The sequence below is a fragment of the Anoplophora glabripennis genome, unplaced genomic scaffold (genome assembly GCF_000390285.2).
Source record: "Anoplophora glabripennis isolate ALB-LARVAE unplaced genomic scaffold, Agla_2.0 scaffold413, whole genome shotgun sequence".
Taxonomy (NCBI): Eukaryota; Metazoa; Arthropoda; class Insecta; order Coleoptera; family Cerambycidae; genus Anoplophora; species Anoplophora glabripennis.
Genome location: NW_019416581.1, coordinates 48,327 through 68,724, shown reverse-complemented (window position 1 = coordinate 68,724; position 20,398 = coordinate 48,327). Strand labels below are relative to the sequence as shown.

Below are 20,398 nucleotides of genomic sequence, written 5' to 3'. Positions count from 1 at the left end.
GGGCATAGAGGTAAATCTTTATGCTCATCGTGTAGATGTTCAGGATATTCCAAGTCAACTTCTAGGATGTATCCTTCAGATGACGTGTCAGATACCATCGTTACGTCGATGTTGGGATCTACCCACTCGAACCCACCATATGGAAGGTATTGACTCATAGCCCAACCGTAAAGGTTATTTACATCAAAGTACATTAAATACTTTGATGGCTTTGAGTAGTCATAAGAAGACATAAACTTGTTGTTTGCTTCAGCATAGCGGTTACAGCATTGACTAACGCCGCCTCTGATGCCGCGATCCATAAACAGCAACATATCCACGTCTTTTAAATAATCCAGCTCGATTTTAGTATATTTTAACATACAGTCCCACGTATATCCGGGGAGTGTATAGTAATTAGCTGGGTCCAGTTGATAAATATTCAAACATTTTTGTCTAAAATTTTCAAAGACATCTGCCAAAAGTAAAATGTCCGTTTTCATATATAAATCAGAATATTGTCCTAAAGTTGATATATTAAATTTAGCCCAGACCCTCTTAGCATGTTCATAATCGTCATTAGATATGTTACTATCGTTTAATTTATTATAAAACTTATCAATGCCGGGTAGTTCTGTTTCGTTTAATTTCTCCTCACAGTCTATATAGTCATAAGGAAATACTCCTTTTCTCGTAAGTAAAGTAAATGTTTCCGCATCTAACATGCTAAATACTTTACATAAAATTTGAAGCTCGTTTGGTTTTAAATAGGATGATAGAGTATCTAGTGATGATGCCATAAACCTAAAAGAGTCGATAAAACGAAACTTTACCGGGGAATCTGATGTTGACTTTGTAAAGGACATGTATTTTTCCTTATTGATGCTATTGCTAGCGTAAAACGATAGAGAATCATCGTACGAACACTTGAAATAAAAACCTGCACGAATCGCGGTATGCTTTTGATATTTTTTGGTTGACGTATGCCGTTGCTGATCAGTGAAAGGTTCTAACATGGACTCAAAATCACAATATAAAATGAAAGGTACCTTTTCCTTGTATCTGTGGTTTTTGAAAGATAGATATTTCTCCTCCGGAAAGGTAATTTTACATTTATTAATTTTAGAGCAATCTTCAGTGTGACTATCTAATACAGTTTAAGTACTAAAATAATTTAGGCAAATATCGCAAATGTATTTAGCATTCTTGTGTTTATTTAATTGAGAAGAAACTAGCCGCGATAAATTTTTAATCAAACAAAAATGATACTTAATTTCTACGTCTTCGCTGCTACTTTCCTCCTTACGTTCATCGAAATAAAAATTTTGAATAATTAAAAGATTAACGTGTCTTTCGAGTTTATTGTTGGTTAAACGAGCAGGTTCAACATTATATTTATTTTTACCACATAATTTTGATTGATAAACATTAACAGAGATGTTGTTTTTTTCAAATTTTGAAATTGTCGAAATTTGCATTGGAAAATCGAAACCGTTCAAATTTAATACCTGTGAATAGTGCGGGTATGATGATGTTCTATCTGGGTGTTTTAGTCTATCAACTGGATAAAGTGCCGAAACAATAGACCAAGCGAAGCAGGCGTCATCGCCATAATTTTTAACATTAACACAAGCATGTTTCTTTACAATTACCTCGGGGAGTTTGATAAAAGACAAGACCCCGTGTCCCATTTCAAATTTGTTAATGTTTATTTCTAAACTAATAATTTTGTTGAAGGCCCAGCCACTATCTTTTTCTTGGAACTCTTCCAATTTGTTGCTAATCTTATCAGCTACCTGATCCTGAAACCAGATATTAAGATCTGTTCCTGCATCAATGACTGCATTTTTTGTATTAAAATATTTAAATTCTGAAATTGTTTCGTTTGAATTAGGTTTGGCTTTAATAAATTCTCCACAGAAAGTAGCGTTAACCTTTATGGTTGGATGAGTTTTCAGAATTCTCAATATTCTGTTCTTAAACAAGAAAAACGCGTCATTTAAGAATGCTTTAATGTCTTTATGTTTTAAATTTATAATCAAACCAGATCGTATGCGACTCGAAAATGCAGAATTTTACATCCTCCCAGCGTACTCGACGACTACGCTTACCTTTATGCCCCGCCCCTTCACGTTCCGAATTTGATTTTATTAAAATTTTGATTCGTTTTAAGTGACCGATATTAGTTTCCAGTTTACGCTTAGTTCCAACTGAATCAAAACTTTTGCTGGCTTTAAGAAGTAGCCGTATTTGACGGTTTATTAACTTTATAAAATTTTGAATACCGTGTGTGCCACCGGCCTGTACATTTTCTAAAACCTGCGTAAGTTTGAAAACAAAATTATCGGCTTCCTGAACAAGAGGCTCCATAATTTTCAATTAAATATAAAATAAAAAGATTGCAACTAATGTAAAACGCTTTCTATTAGAAACATGACACACCAAATATAAAATATTGGGGGGCACTTACAGTTTTTTAATTCTTCTATGCAGGTCCTGGTTGTTGATGTTCTTGTGGCAGCTCCACAACCTCAAAGTTTATAGCCGGATGCGGCTGACTGCACTGCACTAGACCCCTAAACACTAATCCGTACTTCCTAGACACAAAGTGTTCCAAATTTGCTTCGATTGCCGGCAAAGACCTCCTTGGTAAAAACACTGCGTTCTCGCCCAAGTCAACAAGAACCGTTTTCCCAAACCGGGTGCTAACTATTTTTATCCCACAAAAATGTATGAGCTGGTCCACAGGAAGATCCCGTAGATTAATTACTGTATTCCTGCGGATGGATGAAACCTCATTAATTTGACTTAGATTCATACTACAACAATAGAAAAACCAAGTGTAAAAGAGCGAAAAAAAATAAATAAATAAATAAATAAATAAATAAATAAAGGATGTGTTTAGTAAATAATTGACTATTTCAAAAACAAATAACTTACTTGTATTGTGTAAAGGGACACTAGAGATAATAACTTGAACAAGCTGTTATAGACGTTGTAAGGACACGCACGCACAAAAACTACTGAAGAACTAGCTGGAGACTAATGAAAGTGTAGTTGCTTCTGCAAGCTATCGATGTAGACTGGTAAATGATAACTTTATTTCACTGTGTATATATATCATCAGTTTCACCGTGACTCTTATTACATCCGGCCAACGTTCGTTATTCTTATCGCATGCTGTCTAGACGCTACGTGTCCACAATATTTGCTAACACTACAATTATAAAGGAAATAATATATTAGGTTACAGTTTATACTAGAAAGCAAGTCTGAACCTGTGGAAAACAGGTTGGAACCAGTAGAAAACAAGTCTGGACTTGTAGAAAACAGGTCTGAGGCAGGAAAAAAACAAGTCTGTCAGTAGAAAACAAGTTAGAACTTGTAGAAAACAAGTCTGAACCAGTAGAAAACAGGTCAGAACCTGTAGAAAACAGGTCTGAACCTTGACCTCGAATGATGCAATACCGGATAAGAATGACGCAATGCTGTTTGGAGGTCATTGGCCTCGAATGATGCAATACCAGATAAGAATGACGCAATGCTGTTTGGAGGTCATTGGTCTCGAATGATGCAATACCAGATAAGAATGACGCAATGCTGTTAAAGGAAATAATATATCAGGTTAAAGTTTATGCTAGCCTGGCAGTATTAAAGGGAATAATATATCAGCTTACAGTTTATGCTAAAAACAGGTCAGAACTTGTAGAAACTTGATCTCGAATGCTGCAATACCAGATAAGAATGACGCAATGCTGTTTAGAGGTCATTGGTCTCGAATGATGCAATACCAGATAAGAATGACGCAATGCTGTTAAAGGAAATAATATATCAAGTTACAGTTTATGCTAAAAAAACAGGTCTGAACTTGTAGAAACTTGACCTCGAAATGCTGCAATAGCAGATAAGAATGACGCAATGCTGTTTGGAGGTCATTGACCTCCCCTTATTGTGATTGAATTTTAATTTACCACCAACTGGCCATGTGACGTCACTTCCATGCCGCCATGACACTTCTCGTATGACGATACTTCCATGCCGCCATGACACTTTTTGTATGACGTCACTTCCATGCCGCCATGACACTTCTTGCATGCCAACACCCACGCATCTCTTACACAACGACAATGCCCACAAAAAGCCGCTGAAGGAGCGATGGACACTGGCCATCGAGTTCGTGATGTCATTTAGTGTGGCGCAGAACCCGCCTATTATATCTACTCCCAAGTTATTTTGTGAAAAAAAGTTCATATAAACGTAGGTAGAAATATGCTTCGTTTCCGAGATACCGAATGTTTAAATTTTAATTTTTTATTTATATTTATTAATTATTTCAAAGAATTTTAAAGTAATTGACTCGGAATTTAATGGTTGTATTTTATTTAGAAATATTGACAGCAACCTACTAGATAATGTAGCAACAGAAAATAAAAGTACACAACTCGCAATAAAATGTTTTTTTTCCTCAAAAATGGTGCATCCTACGAAAAAAATTAAGTGACCAATTTCATAGCGGATTTCCAAAAAAAATGACAATAATGGAAAAAATCAGTGGCGTATCATTTTTTTTATTAAAAAAGGTTGTGACATTTTCTCACGAACGCTACTGGTACAAGTAGAAATATTCGCATCACCCCAAAAAATGCACATTTATCCCTCAAAGCATTTTTCAAATTCTTTAAAACTGAAATAATTAATAAAAATAAATAAAAAAATTAAAATTTAAACACTGTATCTCGGAACGAAGTATAATTCGACCTACGTTTACCTGAACTTTTTTTCACAAAATAACTTCGGCAACCACCTCCTAAAATATTTCGCACTTATTTACAAACACTCTGTATATACCGGGTGTCCCATTAAGATCATCGATCTACTGTATCTCGGAAACTATTTGTCCTATAGATTTAGGGAAAAAAATTGATGACTATGGCCACTAGGAATTCAATAAAATTATTTTTATCTTCTAATTTTGGCCGCTAGAGAACGCATTTCTAAAATGAAAGTAAAAAACTGCTTTATTTTTAAAAAACCAAATAAAATGATAGATACAACTTAATGTTTTCGAGATCTTCTGCTCATTCTTCAAAGGTTTTGTTGGAAAAATTTTGCTCCATCTTAAAAAAATAAAGGAAGGGGGGCGGAAATTATTTCCTATGGGCTTGTTGAAAAGGCAATTGATCGCTTAATCATAACCTTCAGTTGAATTTCAATTTAAAAAATAAACACACCGTCAGTTGCCCTGTTTTCCAAATGAGAGTTTTATCAATTTTCAAAAAAATAATTTAAATGTAATGTTTTTTTATTTGTTGGTGTTTTTACACATAAAATAACGAAAAAAATTCCACAATCCACAACCTTGTATCTTCTTTCAAACTGAAGTTATTAACAAAAGTTTACATAAAATGATATTTTTGAGGAGTTGCTGAAAAATGCGTTATTTATTGCAACATCCAGTATTTATCTGCATAGAATACCAAGCAAAATAAATTATTACTACCATTAGGAGTATTACAATATTATAAAATTATTAGAGGTATTATATCAGAACAGCCATGAAAATTTGAAACAAACGTCAATGTGCTGCTGTCTTATTTATTTACGTTTACCATTGACTGCTTTTCTTTGTTACAAATTATTTATTAGTATTATATTCTAATAATATCATACTTCATCACTGAAGCGTACTTTTTGAATGTTTTGAAAATGTTGTTATTGCCGCACGAGAGTACTCCCTGATTTCTCACGAATGGTTTTTAGAGGTGTTTTAAAATCTTATGAGCTTTAACCTTCATATGCGCAGAAACATAATTCCGACCGTCGCCTAAATTATTCTACGTCCTAAAAACATTAAACCTATTATTCACAGTAATAGTTAAGCAGTGGGCATTCTAACGCACTTCAAGGTCACTCCAGGCTACCACCGGGCTGCCGCCATCCGGAGCTGACACCAGGTCTTCAGCAGCAGCTCCAAGGTCACGCTGAAGAAGTGTCAGTGGGGTGCGGGGGTGGGGGAGCTGGATTGCAGAAGAAGAAGCCGGGGTCCGTCATCGGCAATGACCAAGAGGTCGGCATCGAGAAGCGTGACGTCAGAGGCGGCACCAGGTGCATGCATGAGCAGCGGCGGAAGGCAGCGGGGTGCAGGCGTGCCGGGCGGCAGCGGGATCCGGCGTGCGGGGAGGCAGCGGAATGCTTGCGTCAGGGGGCAGGGAGCAGGGAGCGGGTTGAGGAAGCAGGCGGCCGGAGTTGGCCTGCGATGCTGGAAGCCGGCAGCGGGAGGCGGGGGGGCGGCGGCGGCAGCGGCAGCGGCGACGGCCTCTTGGTACCAATCTTTTTGTTATAAGGTAGAAAATATAAGAAACGTGATAGTTAAAAATGGCAACATGGTAACGTAAGCGGTCTGCAATATTTATAATTCTGCATATTAGCGAGTTATCTGTGACACTAGTATAAATATTGTTATAATTTATTAGGTATATTTTAAGAAATACTTGGGCTCATAGCGGATGTCGGCTAAACATAAAGAGCGGAATGCGTGTGAGAATGATGATAATCAGTTAGAGTGTATGAAAGCAGGTGCGGTTATTTGTCGGCTACTTTAATCTAGAGTCTGGGGACTGGAGCGCAGTATAAACATTAAAGAATGTGGGTAATAAATAATGTGATAAGGTATTATGTTGTTGTTTCTTGATAAGAACATGGTTCTATAGCGGATGTCGGCTAGACACAAAGAGCGGAATGTGTGGATGATGATTATGTCACAGTCATGAGGTCATCTATTTTTTGCTGAGCAAACATTTACAAATTGAATAAAATAGCGGTGTGGAACGTCTCCAGCTCATTCGAGTTTGAGACGTTGAACATTGAAAGTATACATCGAAAACAATTATCAAAAGAAAAAATGTTTGCTGCCATTAACAAACAAGCATTAGTGAAGCCATTCATTAGAACCAGTCAACTAGAAGTTGATGTAAAATACAAAATAGAAGACATCGACATAGTCTTAGGCAAGTTTGGACCTCGAGTAGTAGTGACATTGGCAGAGGGCAAAGTCAGTTTACCCGAACGCTACATAAAAATAATTTCGGCTTCTGACATTACCGAATTGAAGAAACTAGTTCAGGAGAAGCCTGTATACCTAGTGAGCAAGGGCATGGTTGCCAATACCACAAATTTGGAATTTGTGGAGTAACAAAAATATGGAAGCCGAATATATGAAGAGGTTAAATGAATTCCTGGCAAATATCCAATGTTTAAAGGAAGACATCAAGTACATTGAGATTGTGAGGAAGATACGTAATGTCCACATCACCGATCAAAAAGAGGGTCCAGTTCAACGATCATACCAACACCCGGTACATAATCCACTGGGCTTACGCCCACAGGACAGCTAGATGTGGCGAGCGTTGGATGCATGACGCAATCGACCGTGTCCGATTTCAAGAAAGAATAAAAAAATTATCTTATATTATTGAACCTGTACTTGTAAACAAAATCAATCAAATTTAACCTCTTCCATATGTTCTGTATAATATATGTATATATGATATAAATATTTAATAAAATAATTAATTAAAATTATTTTCTTTTATTTTCCCTATTTCCCCTTAAAATTAAAAAATAAATAAAAATCTGATATATTTTTAAATTCATTTATTAAATTAAATAAATACAGTGATATATACTTAATAATAAAAAATTAAATATATAATACATTAACAAATATTTAATAATAATTGTTTTTTTTTTACATTATCAAGATAACAAAAAAATTAAACAATGCTATTTTTATCAATCCAGCTGTTGTGAGTGCTATCAAATCCTAGCCATTTCACCAGAACTCGATCACCCTTCTTCCTCACTATCCTCTCCATAAGGTAGACATCAGGATGCTTGACCTTCTGCAGCTCTTCCGTATAGAAACATCCCTTTATTGGCTGACTTTGAGCATCAGACAGTAAGTATGTAACAGGATCAGTCCTCTTAATACTGGATACAGTGAAAATTTCATTGGACCAGTTAGGGGTGTAACCCTTATCGAACACCCCTCTGTATTTGCTTATTCTCACCCGGTCTCCTACTTTGAACTTTGACAGACGTGAATATGTAACCGTTGGATAATTATAAACCGAACTCTGAAGTATCTTTTCATTGCTCTTGTTCACGGACGCGGGCTTCATTCCAATGGTCCTATGCTTGGTATTGTTATATTTTTTCACAATTTTATCTAACACATCGTACCAGCGAAAGGTACCGTTAAAGCTGAATTCTTTATACATTATGGATTTTAGTGTCCGATTAACACGTTCCACAATCGAACTTTTCTTGCTACTATACGAGGAGTAATGATTAATATTAAATTTCCTCATTAATGCTTGAAAGTGTTTATTATAAAATTCCTTGCCCAAATCCGTCTGTAAATTACGAGGTATTCGACTATCAGTACCGAGAATCTTTTTCATAGCACTAGCAACTTCTTCGCCGGATTTTGTTTTAAGTGGAGCCGTCCACACGTACTTTGAGAAGGCATCTATTACAACCAGTATATAACGATAATTTTTATTGAATTTAGCATATGGTATCATCTCCACGAGATCGGCTTGAAAGAGATCATCTAGCCCGTGAATTACTACCTTTCGCCTATTAAAATTAACTCTTGCAGGCTTATGTAATTCGTTAACAATATCCCTCTTTACAGCTGACATGTTTACTGAACGGCTACCCCACACAAACTAATCAATAATTAATCACGTGGTGCAATTAATTTGGCTTCCAGAAGCTCCTCGATGATGCTGTTCATTTCATTTACGTGATTGGAATTTCCCGCTTCTTGGGAGGCCATTAAAAGCCTAAGTCGATCCACAAGTTCATTGGGATCGTTCCAGTACACGTAGTCGATAGCGTTATCTGTGACATTCATCATTAGCTTACTGCCGCCGCCACCGCGATGTCGGTGCCTTTGAAGAATCGGCTTTATGACATATTTATATTTCCAGCTATTTCCGCCCGATATCGGCTTCGATGAGTCATAAGACAGTCTGTTGGCACTGGTATTTCTAATGATGTCAGCATATTTCTTTTCATCGTCGCTCGTGTAAATTTTAAGTGGACGCTTCTTAAACAACAATTCAAAGAGGCCCCTCGTTCCCTCATATTCGCTGTCCTTTATTAGCACATTATCGTCAACGAATTGGACTTTAGAATCTCCGATGTAGAAGTCATCTTCGTCGAGATTGTATCTGATTCCATACTTTACGTCAATGCTATCTTTAGTATCATGCACCAGTCCGGATCCGGATATGTAAAATTTAGGTAGATCGTGGAATTTCTCAAGATATTTCTCTTCAAAATTGGATTCTTCGATACCGCCGTCCCTCTCGATGGGGTCGGGATCCATATAGTTATCGCTATCGGCATTACTCGTTGTCTCTTTTATCTCACTCTTTGGTTCGGACTTCTTTATCTCTTGTTTTACGATGGGCAAGGTCGACAGCTGCGACTAAGTGTTGATACTTGTTTGATATTCGTAGCAATCGTTCGAAGTGGGGCCGTGATGGGTGCAAAAGATTTTTCAACCAGCTGATCATGACGCTTGAGAGCCTCAAATTTTCGTTTGATGGACTTTCGGGTTTGATAATGTTATTGGTGGTAGCGGTCGCGTCCATAATGATACACGGCTAACGAATGACTAATGATAATGCACACCTTTACAGGTATATATACTCATCAAAGCCTTTACGGTAGCGCCGACTGCTGGCAATGTCGCTATCCTTGTCTATCACTAAGAACCCATATCTATCTGTCCAGCATAAGGAGCACATGTGTTTGAAATCCTCAAATTTCATATCTGTATTCACATGATCGTTATAAACATGCCGGAGATTGAGGTCATCCTGCTTGAATAGCACCATAAAGTTGGCATTGTGTCTCACCAAGTGCTTCGGTATACGCATATAAGTCTGACAGAGATAGAAACAATCCACCCGTTTATGTGCTGAACCCGCGCCATGCTGAAATAGTCACGTATCGGGCTCTGGTTATCGCATGCTACGTCATCGAAGATAAACACCGAGTACAATTTAGCTTGGGCTGGTGTTAATATATCGTCGCTGTTCTTGAACTGATTGTATTCAACAAGTGAATCGAGCACCTTCTCCAGACACTTGTATTTAGGCTGATACAACGATTTCGAGTAGACGTAAACATTTTTAAAGTACAATCCATTCGGATGAGTCAGCAGACCGATCATCACGTTCGTTTTGCCACAGTTCGAAGGTCCACATATAATACATCTAAGACTATGTGGTAGCAGGGGTCCATGTTTTTTGAATTGCTTATCGCCGTTGTCCACGAAATCGATGTTTTCGATTTCGAGACTGCCACCTGCCGCAACTTCTTTCTTGAAGCGCATGGTCAATACTGACAGAAAGACAGGTATGCATCGACTATAAATAGGTAGCTCTCACCTGGCGCACCTTAGTTTGTTCACGTGTGTGGTACAGGTAACATGGCACTTTTCAATTCTTTGATCAACAAGTTACCTTTCGAAGCGCATATTCCCGGGTATCGTTTCTGTGGCCCCGGCACCAAGTTGGCCAAGAGGCTTGCTCGCGGTGACGAAGGCATAAACGGCCTTGATAACGCATGCAAAGACCACGATATCGAGTACTCTAAAGTGTCCGACGTGGCGGGCAGAAACGTAGCAGACAGAAAATTAGCCCATCAAGCTCTGAAGAGGGTGTTCGCGAAAGATTCCTCACTGGCTGAGAGGGCAGCCGCTGCGGGAGTAGCCGGAGCCATGGCTGCTAAAGTTAAATTGGGCTGGGGGATCGCGAAGCCCAAGAGGAAGAAGCCTGTGAAAAAATCCGGCGGGGCTCTAACATTCCGCAAAGTTTCTGATAAAATTCGCAAAGCTGTACGTCGGGCCAGCACCGTTGAGGATGCCGTGAAGAAGGCTGTTCGAGTAGCCGAACGCATGAAGAAGGCCTCCACCGGAGGCATATCACATCCAAAGGCCCGCGTAATTCCAATTCCAAAGACTGGCGGTCTCCTGCCTCTGATTCCCATTTTTGCGGGACTTAGCGCTCTCGGTGCCCTGTCTGGTGGAGCTGCGGGCATCGCCAAGGCTGTAAACGATGCTCGGAATGCAGCCACCCAGCTTAAGGAATCTCAACGTCACAACGAAAAAATGGAGGCAATAGCTCTCGGCAAAGGGCTCTACCTACGCCCCTATCGACAAGGACTTGGACTGTATATGAATAAGACGAAGAAGAAGAAGTGTTGTAACAAGACCAAGAAAGCCAGCAAATGACTAGAAAAACTACCGAATCGCGCTCTCACCGATCAAGATTTACTTAAATATGTAAAATTATTGGAAATTCCACACTTCAGAGGCGTCTATATGAGGGATCGATTACCTAAAAATGTACACAAAAACGAGTGCGGGATCCTGAATTTGGACAGTGACAGCGGTGCAGGTACTCATTGGACGGCATATTACAAGAGAGGACCTGAAGCCGTATATTTCGATAGTTTCGGTAATTTGAGACCGCCTGTGGAATTATTAAAATATCTAAAGTCATGTCGCGTCAAATATAATCATAAACAATATCAGACGTATGATACGGTGAATTGTGGACATCTGTGTCTGAAATTCCTATATAATGAGTCACGCTGATAAAGTCACGGTCAGTCGGCGTGAGTCATCCAAGCAGAACAGTGCACGTGTGTGTTGATATGTCATATACGCTTACGTTATCGGGTGATTCATCGATTCTGAGTTCGCAGTTTTACCCGCCTATTGAGCTCGAGGACGATGCTGAATATGTAATCGGGCTTACGGACTTTCTAGCCTACCACTCCATACCGAATGTTGATTCTACGAATAATCGTTTCTATTACGGTGATGCTGATAAAGTTATAAAAATACCGGAGGGATCCTACGAGATAGAAGATATAAATACATACATAAATAGTAATTTAGCCGAGCTCACCGCTACCGATACTAATCTCCCCGATAATTTAGTGTTTGTTTCCATAAAATCCAATAAAAATACGTTAAAGTGTGAAATTAAAGCAAACACGACAATTAATTTCAACAAACCCAACAGTATAGGTAGATTATTGGGATATAAAAACCGTAAATTAAAGGCGAACAAGTTTCACGAATCCAATAATCCTATTAAAATTCAAAAAGTCAACGCCATTTGTGTGGAGTGCAATCTCGTTTCGAACAGTTTCATTAACGGTCAACCGGGTCACATCTTACACGAATTTTTCCCGAGAGTCGGTCCTGGCTATAAAATAATAGATTCTCCGGCCAACGTAATCTACCTGCCGGTCAACAAGCGTCGCATCGAGGGTGTAACCATTAAAATAGTGGATCAAGACGGGGATTTGATCAATTTCCGTGGAGAAGTCATCACGTTAAGACTGCACCTGAAGAGGAATGGGGCTTAGAATCCGGAGTGGCTTTGGGCTCGCTGTCGTCGGTCACAGCCGAAAACCTTTAAAAGCCTCACCTGGAGCGAAATCAATTAGTCTACCTGTGACGTTTAAAGGGTTCACATCGCAAAACAAGAAGATTTTGTACTCTCTGGGCTACAAAGTGCTACCACCACGTCGCAATGAATTCTAATATTCTAAACGTGTTGGAGAAGCCGCTCTTCAATAACGCCATAGTAAATTTCGAGAAGCGTTCCCACGGTCCGTATTCGGCGACGAACTTGAACAATAACAATGAAATTCGCATTCCGATTCAGCAGCAGGATACGTATACGGCTCCATATTATAGTCTCCTGTACATCAGAGGTAGACTGTGCAAACCTGATGGCACGGTTTCGGCGACGGCAAAGTTCGACAGGATGGGTATTTTGCTGCTGTTCGACGAAATCCGATACGAGTTGAATGGTATACCTGTGGATAGATCGCGAGACCCCGGCCTCACGACTATCATAAAGAACTACGCGTCAATCAGCAAAAATGAAAGTATCAAGTTGGAATATGCCGGCTGGATTGTCGGCGACCATTTCACCGATGGCGAGGGCAATTTCGACGTATGCATCCCTCTGAGGATATGCATCGGATTCGGGGAAGATTTCCAGAAAATTATCGTCAATTTGAGACAGGAGCTGGTACTTATNAGTCGATGTACGATGACCTCAGCTGTGGTGTGAATTTGTTGATGTTGATCCCCAAGTTGGTTATGGAGCTCAACGCCCAGCCGCTATCACGCTCTTGGAATTCATTGAGCTCCGTAGAAATCGGCATCACTATATGTTCTTGAAACCACGCCTCTAGATTGGTGTCTCGATAAATGGGTGAATTTTTTATTGTGAAATACTTAGGCTCCTCCAGAATCCTGTCTGTCCGCTGAATGCCGAGTTGACCTTCACTGCCTCTTCCTTCTTCAACACGTTAGCAATGCGTTGCTTGAAGAGTGCGAAGCTGTCCTTGAGGAACTACTTGGGGTCCTTATGCTTTAAATTAGATATTACGCCTGTGCGGATACGGCTATCGAAAGCATTAGCCGAATCATCCCAATGGACACGATGTTTTGCGGTTTTCTTTGGATCGGAAGAACAGCTGGCACCCGTCTTCTTTAAGGACTTAAACTGACATCTAAAGGATTTTATTTGAGCCAGCTGTGTCAATAGATGCTGCTTTTCACCGACTGTCTTGACAGTTTTCAACTGATCTTTTATATTTCGCACAGCTTTCGTGCACTGCCGAAGTCCATCTCTAACGGTTTCTTCACAATATGATTGTTTTAAAACACCGAGTAGGGTACATATTTGGTAATACAAATACTTCAGAATATCTGATGCAGCCATGATGCTATAACTTGTAACCTGCCGCCTTCGTTGCAGCTTCAGGGACGTGGGGTAGGTTCTTGGGTGGAATCTAAGAAGCGATTGAACTTAAAATAAGATATAATCTTCAATTATCTATCGAACATATTCACAAATACAAAAACATAACATATTACGGCCAGCTCACTTGCCAGCGCTTCCTAACTATACTACTGTCCGCTGGAAACTGCCACTCCGTCCCTCCAACGTCGTCGGGTACCCGGTACCACCCCACACTACACTGATTCAATCCCCCCTTCGTTCCCGCACTCATTTCTTGACTACAGGGTGGGCTTGCTACACACTTCAAAGACTGATGATAAACTGATTAGAAGGCGTTAGGAGACGCATAGTTATTATCTTTCAGCTAACTAATGTCGGTGAGATATAATTTTGATGCCTGAAAAGAGGTCACGTGATTAAAACGTGTTTGTTTAAAAATAGGGTGTGATTCACACGAGAAAAATAAAATATTTTGAAAGTGAGTAAAACGAAAAGATGGTGGGTGCTTTCTACCTACTGGGCAAGCATATCATCGATCGCGAACAAATGGAAAAAAATCGATGAAACCCACTATCTTACTGCAAGACGTTTAATTTGATATGCGACACATCATATTTTAAAAAACTCACCTTTATTGAAGACGTTTCAACACCTTTTTAAAAACTGATAATTATTTCAAATATGATAACAGCGCGGAGATAAGACTCAAAACAGCGTACTGGTAGATAAGCACGAAAGGAAAGACCAGATATATCGATGTATCCGGCTTTTATACCCCGCTGATAATCTCGAAACCTTCTCCTAATCTCGAACCTGTGACGTATTATAACGGCTGATATCTAAAAAGGCCTCTTAAAGTTTATGATTCGTACGTCTTTGCCATTAGAATCAGTGTTAAATTGAGGATTCAGCCTAGTATGAAACGTTTTCGTATTTAAAATTTAAATCGAGATACAAGTTGATAATAATGTCTGCTTGAAAGATGCTGAAAACACGTGTCACCTTATACGCGTAGTAAGTTACTAACTAGCTGAGACATGTCGGTACTTGTTCATTCTTCGCTGATCTGTTGAGGTGTACGGAGGTGGTGCTTGCGAAGCTAAGAAGATGGTAATTTGGGCTGGTGGTCGACTTTCTTCCTCACGTTAGCGTGACAGGTACCGCTTTCATGCGGGAGAGTACAACCCTTGGCGTCTGTAATACCAGTCCTAATAAGATAAGGGTTGTCGCCTTCAAGGGGTATGTATAGATAACGCTTTCGTTTGTGCGCATACGTGCGAACATATTTTTGTGGAATTGAGTTGCCGGGGGCTTCCAACTAATTATTGTGAGGCCCCCCTATGGCTATCAAAGAACCGCCCCCACCCCATTACCTGCCTCTGCAGCCGCCCTCTGGACCCGTTTGCCGCTTTCCCTTAGCCAAACTGGTAAGTTTTTGTATTTTTTTTTAATTGTTTCAAGTCGCAAATTACTAATTATTTTATGAAAAATTATTTTATGTAGAAATTACGCCAAAACTGTACTTTACGTACTGTATGTAGAAAAATTATTAAAAATTAAATGTCATACTGTACTTTACTAAAAAGTAGAAAAATTACGAAATATTAAATATAGAAAAATTTAGTCTTATATTTAAAAAAGATTTACTCTTACGCCTGAACCGGAGAATTCGGGGCAGCACTTTCAGATGCAAGATGACGTCAAACTGAACTTTAATAAAAAACAAAAGAATTATTTATTAAAAATTATTTATGTGAAAATTAAGTCAAAACTATACTTTACTAAAACTGTACTTTAATAAAAAATTACATATAGAAAAATTAAATATGGAAAAATTATGAAAAATGACGTCAAACTGTACTTTACTAAAAAAATAGTGGCAAAAAATTATTTTATGAAAAATAAAATCTGAATATTTTTAATGTAAAGGGTCAATAGTAATTTTTAATTGTAAGGAAAGACCCTATAACATTCAATTATGTTCTAAGTCGCAACGGATCTGTTTAGTTTGAAACACTGCCGTCGAGATGTTTGAATTGCGCTAAGAGTATGGTACCGAACAATTATATTTTGAATTTGCCCTAACCACAAGACAGCCATTTTTATCGTTTCGATAGCCCGAAGGCCTTTCGCGTTCACGGGCGGATTTAAGTTTTTCGCGTGTGGCTGAAACCTTTTTTCGTTGGCAAGGAAAAATCCAATGATTACCCTTAGGTAATCGTTTAAGATAGACCCCTACACGACACGGGTACCGTATCAAGCCAGCATATTTAACTGTGTATTGAATCGGTACAGACGACGCGATCTGAAATGCAGAAAAATCTAGCAACTTACCCTTCGTATGCCTTCTTTCTTCGTGTCTCTGTCATTCTGTTATCTTGTTTTGAACTTCATGCCTCTGTAGCCGAAATTCATGCCTTTCTGTCCTGGTTAGACTTTCAACTGCCTATAAAATTAATGTTTTAGATTTTTAGCCGCCATCTTGTTGTTGAATAATTTGTAACTTTTTATAAAGACCCTGTAGCTATTGTTTTTGCTCAACTGCTAAATTAACACTAACATTAAAACTGTTTGCTGGTTTTAAATAAAAAAAAATCAATCTGATTTTTGGTTTGATTTTATGATTCTAGTAAATTGCCTTTATCTTTTTTCGATAAAGATTCATCTAATCACTGTTTAATTGTTTTTGGGTCATTTTTTCAGTTATTGTAAATTATTTAATTTATTATTGAAAAGGAGGAGGAGTGGGGGTAAAATTCGTCAAAAATGACCAGGATCAATCTTTATAAGAAAATACATGGGATTTTGGCGTAGAACGAAGGTAGCCTATCTAGTCCTGGCTATAAAATAATAGATTATTCTGCCAACGTAATCTACCTGCCGGTCAACAAGCGTCGCATCGAGGGTGTAACCATTAAAATAGTGAATAAAGACGGGGATTTGATCAATTTCCGTGGAGAAGTCATCACGATAAGACTGCACCTGGAGAGGAATGGGGTGCGGAGAGTGGTTTTGGGCTCGCTGTCGTCGGTCACAGCCGAAAACCTTTAAAAGCCTCACCTGGAGCGAAATCAATTAGTCTACCTGTGACGTTTAAAGGGTTCACATCGCAAAACAAGAAAATTTTGTACTCTCTGGGCTACAAAGTGCTACTGCCACGTCACAATGAATTCTAATATTCTAAACGTGTTGGAGAAGCCGCTCTTCGATAACGCCATAGTAAATTTCGAGAAGCGTTCCCACGGTCCGTATTCGGCGACTAGAACAACAACGATGAAATCCTCATCCCGATTCAGCAGCAGGATACGTATACGGCTCCATATTATAGTCTCCTGTATATCAGAGGTAGACTGTGCAAAGCTGATGGCACGGTTTCGGCGACGGCAAAGTTCGACAGGATGGGCATTTTGCTGCTGTTCGACGAAATCCGATACGAGTTGAATGGTATACCTGTGGATAGATCGCGAAACCCTGGCCTCACGACCATCATGAAGAACTACGTGTCAATCAGTCAAAATGAAAGCCTAAAGTTGGAAAATGCCGGCTGGATTATCAGCGACCATTTCACCGATGCCGAGGGCAATTTCGACGTATGCATCCCTCTGAGGATATGCATGGGATTCGGGGAAGATTTCCAGAAAATTATCGTCAATTTGAGACAGGAGCTGGTACTTATTCGCGGCTCCACTGATACGAACGCCATCGTGGGCGTTGCTGGCGACGATGAGGGTCTCCGTGTACAACTACAGAGTGTTTCATGGAAGGTGCCACACGTATCGGTGGCTGATGCGGAACGTTTGAAATTGTTGAAATATATCGACAGAAACGTAGAATTGGCTGTGCCTTTCCGTAGCTGGGAACTGCACGAGTACCCCTTGCTTACCGAGACCCGGACACATACTTGGAGCATAAAAACTTCTTCACAGCTGGAGAAGCCTCGATTCATAATTTTCGGCTTCCAAGTGGCCCGTAAGAATAAGATTGATAAGGCCATGAGCCAGTTTGATCATTGCAATTTGACCAATTTCAAGGTTTTTCTAAATTCCGATTCGTACCCGTACGATAACTTGAATGTGGATTTTTCAAAGAATTGTTATGCCATCCTGTATGACATGTATGCTCAATTTCAACATTCATACTATCAGAAGGATAGCGAGCCTTTTCTAACTACATATACGTACAAGTATATGGCTCCTCTGGTAGTCGTCGATTGTTCCTGTCAGAATGAGGTTCTAAAGTCGGGAACTGTGGACATTAGACTGGAATTCGGTACTAATGACAATATCCCGAAGGAGACCGCAGCCTATTGTCTTATAATTCACGATAGGATCGTGTACTATAACCCTCTGACGAGCATAGTTCGCACTTATTAGCATCAGCAGCTATGTACATAATCGACTTGCAGGGATTTCAATACAAAAAAGAATTGGCTTTCACGTGCAAGGAAATTTCCATTTTTAACATTAACGACAAATCCTGTGTGAATAGAATAGTCAAGCCCAAGATTCCCTATAAACATCTCAGGGAGAGTGTAAAAATCCAAATCGACTGGACTGTGAATCACGTACACGGTCTTAGATGGTCGTCATCGTGGGATAATTTACCGTACAGTGGACTCGGAGATTTCATATCCGATAGTGTGTTAGACGAGGATCAGCCTGTCCTCGTGAAAGGAATGGAGAAAAAGAGATGGCTGGAGCCTCATTTACCTAATAATATTATTATTGACTTGGAGCCGTATGGCTGTAGTAGAATAAAAGATTTAATGTTATCTAGCTTAAAATTTCATTGTAATAGACATAAAATTAATAATTTACGCTGCACTAGGCAGAATGTATATGCTATATATAAATGGTATATTGTTAATAGAGATAAGCTTGATGATTGTATTTATTTATTTTAAATAAAGTGGAAAAATATTGCTGAACTCTGTGTGTTTCATTTCTCGAATAGTGAGTGGGGTGGGGTGGGGAGAGATAAGTAGTGGAGGGAGAGAGGGGAGTGAGACGCTAAACGCGCGTCTGATAGCATAAATCCAATTCAGTGTATTAGTAGTAGCAGTAGCAGCAATGAGTGAGCACAGAGTTATTACTATGAGCGAATTGTTAAATGGAGAACTATGCACATGCAAATTGTGCACCGTCCCACCATATGTATGGAATATACTAAATATTAAAAGAAATAAAGAGGAGGGGGAGGAGGAGGAGAAGGAGGAGAAAGATGTACCTCCAAAACTAATTCCATTTCGGGAAATATTATGTTAACGTTTGTTCAATATTTAAAAAATTATATCTAAACATTGCTCTCTCATTGTTACAGACAAGGAGCTGTACCCTAAGCTCTTAGAATCCCACGGATGCCTAGAGACCAGCACCACAGCGGGGCAAAAATAATATATTTCATATATTTTAAAATTAAATNCTGCTGACCTCCGTCCACTGCTCCTTCTTGCGAAGGATAACAGGCGGTATCCTATCAGTTTTCTCGGCAGGGGCCGCGCGCTCTGATGTCGTCGCTGGTACGATCTCGGGGACCTTCACCTGTTCGGCGGCAGGTTCTTCGTTTGCTTTTGCTGGCTTCTTTTTAGCCTTGCAGGACTCCTCCTCGGAACCCGACGAGGTCCCTGGCTTACCTCGCTTTACCCCTTTTGGGGTCTGTTGTCCCTTGAGGGCGTTTAACAGCTCGGCGTGCTGTTCTCGAGACCTCTTTTCAAGGTCATCGAACGCCTTCCTCTGTTGCCTCAGCTCATCTCTGAAGTCGTCGATCATTTGCCGTAGTCTGGCATTCTCTGCTGCCAGCTCACTCTCACGGCTAGTTGTATCCACGACCGACCCGGGGGTGCTAGGCCTGCTGTCGCCGGCTTCGCTGCCACTCGAGCGGTCGCTCTCCATGGGGGTCGAAGATTTCGACATAGTGCCCTCCTCCCCGGCACCTGAATCTGTAAAATAAATGCCGGCGGTCTCTCTGCCTGGGCTGAGATAACGTCGGTTGTTAGTAGAAATTTTGCAATATAAAATTGCCGAATTCTTTCTACAGAGCGACCCATTTGAAAGCGGGCCACCCTCAGAACATTTTTATTTATGGAGCGATTTTGACGAAATTTTTTTTGAAATGTAGAGGGGGGAAAAGTGTATTTTGGGGCTAAGCGCCGTCCAGTTCTTTTTTAAACTAAGGCCTACTAGATCACATTCAGAGGCTGAAAAATCCAGAATCCATATTAGCGATTTTTTTAGAAAAAATCTGCGTACGCCACTGGATTTGGCGTCCCCTGAAATGGATCTGTACCAAATTTCATGAAAAAATATTCAACATTAACGATTCTGCGGCTAAATTGCTGTCAAATTGTTTATTATGCATAAAGAAACTTTTTATCTAGTAACCCATGCGATAATAAATCAATCACAACAAATATTTAATAACACGTTTAATAGACATCATTATACCAAAATACAATGAAACAGACAGAAAAATGAACGAGAAATTAACATAAAATTTACAAAAAATACAATAAAATAAAATTAACACACATGAATTAAATTAAATTCTGGAATTTTCAACTAAATCTT

At 39.4% G+C, this 20,398-nt stretch overlaps 1 protein-coding gene across 1 annotated transcript; it reads left to right on the top strand.

The window, feature by feature from the left end:
- The first annotated feature begins 12,605 nt into the window (after positions 1-12,605).
- On the top strand, positions 12,606-13,154 carry LOC111691743. Its single transcript, XM_023455005.1, has one exon. It carries the CDS (start codon positions 12,606-12,608, stop codon positions 13,152-13,154), a length of 549 nt encoding a protein of 182 aa, XP_023310773.1.
- Positions 13,155-20,398: the final 7,244 nt, after the last annotated feature.